This window comes from Labeo rohita, chromosome 5 (assembly GCF_022985175.1).
Source record: "Labeo rohita strain BAU-BD-2019 chromosome 5, IGBB_LRoh.1.0, whole genome shotgun sequence".
In the NCBI taxonomy this organism is placed as follows: domain Eukaryota; kingdom Metazoa; phylum Chordata; class Actinopteri; order Cypriniformes; family Cyprinidae; genus Labeo; species Labeo rohita.
In genome coordinates this window covers 41970150-41982168 of record NC_066873.1, presented here as the reverse complement: position 1 = coordinate 41982168, position 12019 = coordinate 41970150, and the positions used below count along the sequence as shown (strand labels likewise).

Genomic DNA, 12019 nt, shown 5'->3' with positions numbered 1-12019 from the left:
CTTAAAATAACATATGAATTAAATATTAATAAGTAAATGCATTTTAATTTTAATTGTTTCGATTTTTGTCATGCATTATCTTCTTGTCAATTCACCAGTTTACATTTACAATTCTGTGTGTTCGCAGCATAAAAACACGGGTTAATTTTCACACTGTCTGAACATAAACAGCAGATTGCCTCACTGAAAATTCAAATTCATTCTCTACCAGCAGATGGCGCTTTTGGAACGTCAGAAATATAGCCGTTTCCCCAGTAATGGCACTACACAAAGCAGCAGCATCTGACTTTCAAATCACAGCTTTTTGATGTTTAATGGTCACATTAAACCATATGGCAATTCTTGTCTTTCTGTCCCTAAATTTAAGACCACTTGAAATTATAATTAAGACATTTGTGTACCATTTAAGACTTTTTATGGCCTTAAATTTAATGCCTTATCTTTCAGACAGGTAGTTATTTAAAGTGCAGTCATACCAGTATCCTCTCAATGAGCATGTCATAGTACTGCTCTGTCAGCTGAGGTCGACTCAACACAAACCGTCCCAGGAGCTCGACCGCTGCTTCCCTCACACTGGTGGAGTTATCCATCAACCGGCCATGAACACCACGCTGCATATCAGACTGCACAACACAGACAAACATACCAATTAAAAGGCATGAACGGTCAACTCTGATAATTATCTATAGTCTTGTGCTGTCAGTTTGCATTTCTTACCCTGGCCAGTATACTGGGATCAACAGCCACCACCTCAGACAAACACTTCATGGCTTTGGTCCTGACAGCTATAGCGCTCTCCCCTAACACTCTCAGAATCTAAAAGAAAAAGCATAAAAGATGCACTGATTAGGCACATTAATACGAGGAGGAAGCTGATTATGCCTACATTTTAGACCCCTCTTCTCACCTGTGTCAGGTAGATGTCAAAGCTCTGAGAGAAGGGTCTGGTGGAGGCCAAGTAGCGTACGATAAGGCAGGCATCCTCATAATCCACAGTGTCTGAATTCATCCTGTCAAAAGATTTATTTGGCATTAACACCACAATATAACCCTTATAATCCAATCTTGACTGAAGCTGAGGATGTTACATCATTGAGGCAGTGATATGATAATACCTGAGAGTAGTAAATTGATTGGGAGTTGATTTAATGACGGTGTGGAGGAATTTCTTGCGAGTTTCTGCACGTTGCATGATGTCTCCGGTGGCCTGGAGCTCTTTGGCGTGCTGCGTGCCCTCAGAGTCCTCCTCCTTTTGATTTTGACTCTTCATGGCCTTCTCAGCCTCCGTAGTGCAGTCTCTGAACCACTGAGCGATGTAAAATTTGCGTGCAAACTACAATACAAGATCAGAGTGACCATTAAGCATTAAGAATTAAAAAAAATAAATAAATAAAAAATATATATATATTCAAGCTAGTGATATCTGCTAATAGTACAATTCTAATTTTGCACGTCTCATTTATTATTAGAATAATAACTTATATAGCCAATATCATATGTAATTAACATTAATAACAGTAGTATTATTATTACTGATATCTGCTATGAGTAAAATGCTATTTATTAATAATAATTATTATTATTACTTCTATCACCACTACTTTTAAAATCATTTATAATTATAATAATAAATAACAACAACAATTATTACTGATATCTGCTACCAGTAAAATGTTACATTTTGAGCATGTCTTGTTTATTATAACAATCGCTTGCACAGCCAATTATCATGTAATTAACATTAGTAACAACATTAGTATTATTATTACTGATATGTGCTATGAGTAAAATGATATTTTTAATAATAATAATTTTTATTATTGTTATTATCATTATTATTATTACTATTACTACTGCTACTACTACTAGTAGTATTATTATTACTAATCACCACTTCTTTTAATCATCAATAATAATAAATTATAACAAGTAGTATTACTGATATCTGCTACCAGTAAAATGCAAATTTTGTGCATGTCCTGTTTTAATAATAATAATAATAATAATAATAATAATAATAATAATTGACATAACCAATTATCATATGTATCATGTGACCAAACAACATTAATAACAACATTATACAATACAATAGTATTATTTTTATAATTTTTATTATTACTGGTATCTGCTATGAATAAATGATAATACTCATAATAATAATAAAATCCGTATTATTATTAATATTATTACTACTACTACTACTTTCACCACTACTTTTAAAATCATCATCATCATCATTATTATTATTATTATTATTAATATTAATAGTAATAATAATAATAATTATTATTATAATAAATTACTACAACAACAACAACAACTATTATTACTGATATCTGCTAACAGTAAAATGCTAATATTGTGCTAAATAATATTCATTAATTTACAAAATACCAATTGGTGGGGGGGGTCTAAACTCACCAGGTACATTTAGAGTACCTATATATAATCCTAAGGATTTTCTCTACCAACATTTACTTAATTTATTGTTATTCACAGGCGTTAAATTACCAAAGGCAACTTTTTAGATGCACTTTAGATTTTGACACTTGATCACAGAAAAACACATATTGACTGACCACAACTAGACATAAAGGCCACCGGACATGAAAAGCATCTGAGCTGGACTCACTGTGAGAGCAGGGTCTGTTTCTGCATTTTCATCCATATAATCCAATAAGGCTTTCTGTAGCCGCTGAGTCTCGTCTCCCTCTGAGCTCTAAAGACACATACAAAAAAATATTAAATAAAAACACATTTAAAATTCAGTGTTTATTAGATGTAGTCCATATGCACCAATATGCATATTGAAGATACACGTGCATGTACCTCTCTAATGATGCGGTCGATGGCTTTCTGGTCCATCCTGCTGGTGACAGAATCTTTTCTCAATCTGGCTGCTACAGTACCCAGATAATCCAGTGATGCCACTCTCAATGCCATCTCTGTCTGCTTGTTACTGAATTGGTGCACCTAGAGACAGAGCATGAAGAATCAAGAATTACTGAAGTAGTATTAACCTATGTATTTCACTGCAAGCACAGATTTAGAGTATTTTCTTTCATTACTTAAATTATGTTTTTTTTTTTTTTTTTTATCTTTTTACAATGCTACAAACCCGTCTGCCTGAACTTTAATTCAAACAGTTGTTTCACGTAAATAATTTGTTAAAGCATGAGGAACAATACCTTTAAATGATTAACAACAACAACAATAATAATAATAATAATAATAATAATAATAATAATAATAATAATCATTATTAACAATATTATTAATATTTATTATTTAATTTATTTATTTATTTATATATATATATATATATATATATATATATATATATATATATATATATATATATATATATATATATATATATATATACACTACCGTTCAAAAGTTTGGGGTCAGTAAGACTTGTAATAGTCTTTAAAGTAGTCTCTTATGCTCATCAAGGCTGCATTTATTTGATTAAAAACATACAAAAAAAAAAAAAACAGTAATATTGCAAAATGTTTTTACAATATAAAATAATGTTTTTTATTTTAACATACTTTAAAATAGAATTTATTCCTGTGATGAAAAGCTGAATTTTTATCAGCTGTTACTCCAGTCTTAAGTGTCACATGATCCTTCAGAAATCATTCTAATATGCGGATTTATTATTAGAATGATCAATGTTGGATAATATCAACAGTTGTGCTGCCAAATATTTTTTGGAACCTGTAATTTTCTTTTTCAGGATTCTTTCATGAATAACAAGTTTAAAAAGTACAGTGTTTATTCAAAATATAAATATTTTATAACAATGTAAATTATTTATTATTAACTTTTAATAAACTTTTAATTATTAACTTAATACATCCTTGGTGAATAAAAGTATTAATTTCTTAAAAAAAAAAAAAAAAAAAATTTTTTTCATTAATTCTACATATGCATGTAGGGGGAGGTTAATGCTCTGCTGCAAATAATGTGATTTGCTATAGCTTGTTCTTACCAGTAATCTACCCAGCAGGCTTAGCAGTAATTCTGAAGCGGGCCACTCGGGTTTGTTGACTGTAGACAGCAGATCCTGCACGAAATTCTCAAACAGCGGCCTGTAATCTTCCTCACCCTGTTTACTGCCACACCTGAGAAGCAATTATGATACAAAATCACAATGAGTACTGTACACGCATATTTCATGATAAAAAAAGGAAAACAGGAAGGGTGTTCTGACTTCTTGAGGAAGACAGAAAGGAAGTTCTGAGCCGTCCGTCTGGCCGTTTCATACGAGTTGGTGATGAACACATCGTCGTCAACCTAAAAAACAAATTAATACTGTTAGCACAGCCTGTAATCTATACTAGACTTTGTGGCAATAGTACAAATGTGACACTAGCTCAAGTGGTGTTGGGTGAGTATCTAGTACCTTCTTGTGATCGTCTTCAGTGTCTTTCTCAGAAGGCAGGTGGACTACACACTGAATTAGTTGCAGCACCAGAGCACTAACCATCTGAATGTATATGGGCTCACCCTCAGCATCACTACTGTTCAACCTAAACACACAGACAGAAACAACATGCAGGATACACTTGAGTTTATCTCAGACCACAGTTTAGACAGAGCTGTCATCTGAATTTAGGTGGTCATATCAGTACCTGAAGTTCCTGAGGCTGCGTTTGCTGGTAGGCAGTCTGGCCAAAGAGGTAAAGATTTCCTCTAGAATTAACTGTCTATGCTTCTCATAACGAGAGAACACCTGAGACAAAGAGAGAAGCGAGATGCCTCCATTAGTGTCATGTTTTGACAGTTCAGTCTGATTTCCACATTTTCTTTGGTCGTAAAAGAAGAAAGCAAAAGCAATATTCATGATTTTAAGCCAAAATAAGTATTTTATAATTAGTATTTAAGCATTTTATAATTAATACATTTTGCAATTATTTTAATTAATTTTGTCACAAGACAAAACAGAGACATTCCTGACAGAAGAAAGGGGAAAAGTGCTAAATAGTTTTGTTTTTATTTAATGAATATTTTTTTAAATAATTAATTAATTTAATAATATTTATAGTATTATATATTTTATAATTGGGTCAAAAACGAAAAAGGATTTAAGCATAAAATAAGTACAGTACTGTTGTATAAAATTGTTTTTCCAAAAAAAAATAAATAAATAAATAAATTAAATTTTTCTGTTTAATTTAGTTGCATTTTTGTTTTTGTTTTTCTGAGCAAAAAATAAAAATCATTAATTTTTCCCTAATTTACAGACAACACCATCTAAAATGTTGTTCAATGTAAAAATCTTGTCAGGCATTTTTACAACAAAAATCAATTTATGACATTTTTTAATATGCTCCCTTATTCTTTTATATATTTTTTTTTATTTTTTTATGTACAAGTCAGAATAAGTATGTTGTTTGAATTTTTACATAAATATTGTGTTACACTGAATGACACTAACTTTTTATTATCCAAATTTTGACATCTTATTCTCCAAAAACTGAAACCTTAAAAGTAGACACTTAACTTACATTTAATGTGCTTTCTATGGACATAAAATCACTTTTGTAAATTTCTTTTGGTGTGGACATCTGAAAGTTTTTGACCCAATTATAAATCTCAAAACATTATCATGCAAAATATTTCTTCCCAGTTTTGTTAAAGTTGAGAAATGCTTTCAGTGCATGACCAAACAAATGCACAGGGTTTTGCTGCAAATTTAAGAAAACATACCGCCGTCACCAGCTTTATGGCACACAGCTGCAGCTCACTGACATTCTCCACAAAGAATGGAGTGATTCCCATCGAAGAGACCTGCAAAAGAACAAAAACACAGAGCGATACAACATGCAATAAATGCAAATAAACTATAAAGTATACACAAATACACTGCACTGCTCAATTCCTACCTGCAATATTGTCGTATCGGTCATCAGCTGAATTTCCAGCAGCTCAGAGATGTTGCTGACGACGTCACACACTTTGTTATAGAGCATGACGATGACCCTCTGCTTGGCGGTGGAGCACTTGGCTCGCTTTGCTTTGGAGCTCAGCATGGAACCTGAAACCACACATGGTTCAAACCACATGAAGATGTTAGGAAGCAGTTCATTCATTACACACAGTTCACATTTAATAAACTGGTGATTTACAACCACGGAAGTAAACTGGTAGTAAATACCAAAGTAAAATTTAATAAAATGCATAAAATGTGTAATTTTAATACTGTTCGTTTGACAAGGTGTAAACAGGCAGAAGTGTAGCTTCTCACCTCCTTTAGGGTCAATTCTGTAGACTGGATCATACTGCGGGTAGAGAGTGTTTTGCAGGTGGAACTTCGTGTACTGCAGAACTCTCTCGATCACGTCCTCAATGTACACGGCTTTGGGCATGTGTAATGATGTCATGACGTTCAGTGCTGTCAGACACGCATCCGCTGATTTGGTCACACGCTCCATGATGAGATCCCGCCAGAGACGCTCCTCGTCCTCTCCGTCGTTATCCTGATGAAGAACAGAGAGGAAAGACTGAGGTAAAAGCACTGAACTACAAGTAATAGCATCATTTGAAGTGTGAAAATATCACAAATATAACACGATTAAGGAACAAAGTAATGTTTACGAGATTCATGAGTGTTGAAAGACTGGCTCCATCCAGAATGTTCTTTTCCAGAATATTCAACAGTTTCACCAGTTTATCAGAAGGAATCTGGGCATTAGAGGAAACAACAAAAGAATATGAGGTATATAGCTAGAGTGGACATTACAGAAAACAAATTATTTCTATTTCAAATAAATGTTATTAAAAAAAAAAAAAAACACATGTGACCCAGAAGACTGGAGTAATTATGTTGAAAATTCATCTTTGATGACAGGAATAAATTATATTCTAAAATACATTTAAACAGAAAGTAGTTATTTTAAATTGTAATAATATTTCCACAATATTACTACTTTTACTGTATTTTTGTTCAAAATATATAACGCAACTAAAGTGCACTTCAACTTTTTCAAATTTTAGGAATGCACTATCAAACCTATTGGCCTTTATAGATGTACTAGAGAAGGATTGCTTATTGAAATGGACTAGCCTAAACCCACCATACTTTTAACAACCGCATAAAAGGGGTAGTATACAGTGACATATCTCTTACCCTGCAGGTGATGCCCATGGCTTTTATCTTAGCAGATTCACTACCTAATTCACTTAGCTGCTGTTTCCCCAACAACAGCTCCTGAGGAATTTCATCGTCATCTGATAACACAAAAAACAAGTCAACACAGAATGTGAGATGACCATAGTCAAAAACAGAAAGAGTTTGGTACACAAAGTCCTGCATCTGTCAACAATAAAAAAAAAAAAAAAAAAAAAAAAAAAAAAAATCTACTGATTTGCAAAAAAGGCTTATTAAACAAAAACGATGAATATCGTCATATTCCTATCCACATCATATTATGTAAGACAGTGTGACGTGTTGGTGCAAAACATGCACTATTTTTGGAATAAACATTGCAAAATTAAAAATTAAATTTAATTTAGCAAATATGATACAGGTAAATTCTACAAAAAGAGATACATTGCCCTACCCTGAGCATTAAAGTCCACATCCTCAAGATTCTCCAAGATGTTGTCAATACTTAACGAGAACCTTTTAAAAGTGGAAGAGTCCATCATTTCTGAAAATAAAATTGGAAAAATACAGGGTTTTAATGAGCATCATTCTGACAGGAGAAAATGTTATGAAGGAGGTGCGAGGGTTTACCTTCAGGTGTTAACTTGGGCTCATACGCTTTCCTCTTCTTCTGCTTCTCCTTTGACTTTAAACGTCTTGCAACTAAAAAAAAAAAAAAAAAAAAAAAAAAAAAAAATCTCTAACTCAAACACTAATAAACCATTTAAGCAAACTTCAGAAAAACCTCAAATAATATGATGACACTATAGCTACGCTGAGTTTTGGAACAGAAATGTGCTTTCATAATAAAATGCTCAAAGAAATAGTTCACCCAAAAATAAAAATTGCCAACATTACATCCTTTACAAACCTTTTTGGATCTTTTAACAGAGACCTATTATGCCCCTTTTTACAATATGTAATTTAAGTCTCAGGTAGGGCTGGGCGATATGGCTGAAAACCGATATCGGTCGATATCGATAATTATTGATATTTTTTATGACCCATTTAAAATAAGGAACAGGAGAAAAATATATTACATTTCAACATTTTTATTTTAAACTTAACCTTCCTCTGATCATAACCCCCCCCAGTTATTAAGACAGAAATGTCAACAACCATGGAAAACTCAAATAATTAAAATGTAAACATAATTCTAAAGTCACAATGAACACTTAACAATTATCTCTTAACATTTAAGGTGCAAAATGAAAGAAAATGTAAGAAATGCTTAATAAAGTGTAATAAAATAGTGCAGTGTTAAATATAAACAGAGAAATATGCCACTGCCTCCGTTTTATCTTTGTACCATTTAGATTCTTTGTCATAAGGCACTGATGCAGAGTACCTCTCCATGGTGGTCTGCTGCTTGTGTTCAGGGATCGAAATTAACTTTTTTACTTGGTAGCACTGGTGTTCCCAACTTCAAATAGTTAGGAGCACCAAAACTAAATTTAGGAGCACTAAATGAATATTAAGGTTGCATTAAATACAACTACACAACCTATAGCCTACAGCCTAGATATGTTATGTAGTCTAATTTGCGCACATTGGGGAGTCGCTCTCTAAACATGGGGTATTAAAACTGCTTTTGAATGCGCGCGCGCGCGTTTTACTTTCGGTTTCGTTTTAACGATGGCGCGAAACTCTCGGCGGTACTGAGCGTCCATTCTACAATACAAGATATTAATTTAATAATTTTGTCACTCCCATGTTGCTAGGTTATAAAGCGAGTGCCTTTGTTAATGCAACCAAGCTTGCTTCGCAACCTCAGTTTTCTTCCGACGAAGAATAAAAAAATATCGAACGTTTTATAGAACACATTTTTATTGATATCGATCACGTGTCTATCGCGATACATATCGTTATCGTTTTATCGCCCAGCCCTAGTCTCAGGTGTCCCCAGAATGTGTCTGTGAAGTTTTAGCTTAAAATACCTCACAGATCATTAATTATATGATTTTGAAAATGCCTATTTTAAGTAGAAGCAGAAACACTGTGTTTTTGTGCATGCCTCTTCAAATGTAAATAACCTGCTACTCCCCACCCCCATTTCCATAATAGTGCTGTGCCTTTACAGTTTGTATCTCAGATACTCTGCCAAAAAACATCTGTTTGATTTTGATTATCATGTCTATCGTGCGTTATAAACCGTATTAGGTTAAACTTCTGATGTAGGGTTTTCTGAGCGCACACATCCGAAGCATACGCACACGGCATGTGAGTACTAAAATAAGTTCTCTTTAATGTCTTATTGCTTAAACTGTCAAATACACACAAGTTTATGTTGAACACATAAAGGAGTAAAAAAAAAACAGTTGGTTATGTGTGTGAAGGTAAACAGCGGATGTTTATATTAGATATGTGCGGCAGCAGTGTAATATACAGTAAATCAATAAATCCACTACTGGTCTCTTGTCTCATCTGATGCTGGGACTCTAAACAGTACACCATTGTCGCCTGCTTAAACAAAATGACAGCACCGTGGGTGGAAACGTGCAAATTAAGGGGCAGTAATATTATAATGAAATCCCCTTACCACGTCATTGGGGGAGCGAAATCTGACACGCTCGTTTTTTCACTCTTGCAGAGAAAGGCTTATCAAAACAAAGTTACTGGGTGGTCCTTTTTCACATTGTCTGGGTTGGTAGATGTACTGGGGACCCGATTATAGCACTTAAACACAGAAAAAGTCTGATTTTCATGATTTGTCACCTTTAAAGGGGTCATCGGATGCCCATTTTCCACAAGTTGATATGATTCCTTAGGGTCTTAATGAAAAGTCTATAACATATTTTAGTTAAAAATTCTCAATGGTTGTGTAAAACAACACCCCTTTTACCTTGCCAAAATCAGCTCTGTAAAAATCATCTCATTCTGGTCGAGGCTGCTTTAAATGCAAATGAGCTCTGCTTGCCCCGCCCCTCTCTTCTCTCTGTGGAGTGACGAGCCTGTTTACTTTAGCCGCTAAACTTGCTAAATAGCACATTATTAGGAAAGGCGATTGCAAAGATTCATTTAAAAAAACCCTTAAACTCACTTCTGCTGTAAGTGAAGCTGGATCACGAATGATTTGCTCCAACATAGACGGATATATGTAGATCGGGAGGCGCATTCCCTTCACAAACAAACGTAATCTACTGCATCTTCAGCGGCTCAGATGTCGGGAGTAAATGACGATCACTAGATTCATTATTACATCCAGCAACACAACACCTCAATCGCTCAATCTGAGATTTTCTTGTCTAATTTACATCCCTGCTCTTGCATCGAAACAAAAAGGGCAGACTGTTACAGCTGATCTGAGGTAAAACACTCATGTCAATCAACTACCGTGGGAGCGGCCTCTGACGGTGTGACACCACAATGACAGGCATTTGAGAATGACTCGATTTGAAAAAGGGGATATAATTTTTACAGATTCATTAAAAACCACTGCATGGATTTTTATCATTATAGGGTAGATTTGTACATGCACTGCCAACACACAATAATGTTCAAACAACATAAAAGTTCAAAACAACAACAAAAGTGAACTTAGCATCTGATGACCCCTTTAGGTTTTGGTTACCTGGACTTTCAGAGGAGGGACAGAAAGTCTTATGGGTTTGGAATGAAATGAGAGCGAGTAAATGATGACAGAATTTTCATTTTTGGGTGAATAATCAATTTCATGGACAATGAATAGTTTGTAGCTAACCGTCACTAAGGCTGGGAGGAGGTGAATCTTGGTCAGAGTCGTCGAATCGGCTGCCTGAGCCTCTACGTGCGTCATAGCTTCCTCTTCGATGCTCTCCTGAACTCCTCCGGTCGCGCTCCTCTAACTCCCACGTTCTGTCACGATCCTTCTTCTGGCGTTTACGAGATGCTGAGGCAGAAAACAGAGACCATAAATGTAAATAAAGTTGTAAATACAAATATGTTTTATAAGAAAAAACTGTTCCAGTCTTTCTACTTTAATATTACTTATAGTTAAGTTACTTTTGTTAGTTTGGTTGACATTTTTACTTATTCTATTTTTTATTATTTTAATGGTATGGAGTAGACAGTGAAGGGAAATCAGTCAGCAAGTGACCAGCATGCACATGAACTCAGTACTGTTTAAAACGCATCCAAGGATGCACCTTGTGAACTTAGTTAAGCTATGTTCAGTTAGGTTAGGATTCATAATGAAAAACTTGATTAACATTGCACTTTTTTGATTTTGGGGTCCTCTATGTGTGTGAATCAGATAGTAGTCATTACAGTGCTGCTACTTACAGTACTCCTCGTCCTCAGAGCTGTCCTCCGCATACTTAGGCCTCTCATTGACAGTGCTGCGTTTGCGTTTGTTCATCTTCACCCGCTCACACAGAGGCATGGTGGACTCTATCTCTGCCAGCAGCTCAGGAGGAAGATCTTTCAGCACTGACGGGTCTATTCCACCTGTGCATAAAGACTTACACTCAACTTGCATTGCCTACAGCACATACAGGGTTTATATTATCAACTGTAATTGAGGCAAAACAAATAACATCTGCAGTGGTCCTAACAAGCTTAAATAAACTGACCAGTAGGGATGTCAAAAGTACTGATACTTTAGAATACAAGCAGAAGTATTTAGCCAAAACCCAAATGAGAAGCCAATTTAAGCAGCGGCAACATGCAACATTTCATAATTTAATAGTTCAACACACAGTCAGACAGCGATGTCAAAAATACTGAGTGTGCCTATCAGTGTTGGGAGTAATGCATTACAAGTAATGTGAGAAATGTAATCAGATTACTTTTTTTCCGAAAGTAACTAGTAAAGTAATGCATTACTTTTTAATTTAGGAGGAAATATCGGAGTTACTTTTTCAAATTTGCTTTCCCATGTAC

The 12019-nt window shown here is 34.4% G+C and overlaps 1 protein-coding gene across 1 annotated transcript in view; it reads right to left on the bottom strand.

The window, feature by feature from the left end:
- Positions 1-12019, bottom strand: part of nipbla (NIPBL cohesin loading factor a) — a 45529-nt gene that overhangs the window by 19412 nt on the left and 14098 nt on the right. The window contains 19 exon segments of the mRNA XM_051109257.1: positions 477-623; positions 718-816; positions 908-1010; positions 1116-1333; positions 2636-2722; positions 2833-2976; positions 4001-4133; positions 4223-4305; positions 4415-4541; positions 4644-4744; positions 5722-5802; positions 5898-6049; positions 6260-6491; positions 6610-6696; positions 7142-7242; positions 7575-7664; positions 7751-7822; positions 10860-11027; positions 11420-11584. Of these exon segments, the coding sequence (XP_050965214.1) occupies positions 477-623; positions 718-816; positions 908-1010; positions 1116-1333; positions 2636-2722; positions 2833-2976; positions 4001-4133; positions 4223-4305; positions 4415-4541; positions 4644-4744; positions 5722-5802; positions 5898-6049; positions 6260-6491; positions 6610-6696; positions 7142-7242; positions 7575-7664; positions 7751-7822; positions 10860-11027; positions 11420-11584 (2390 nt within the window).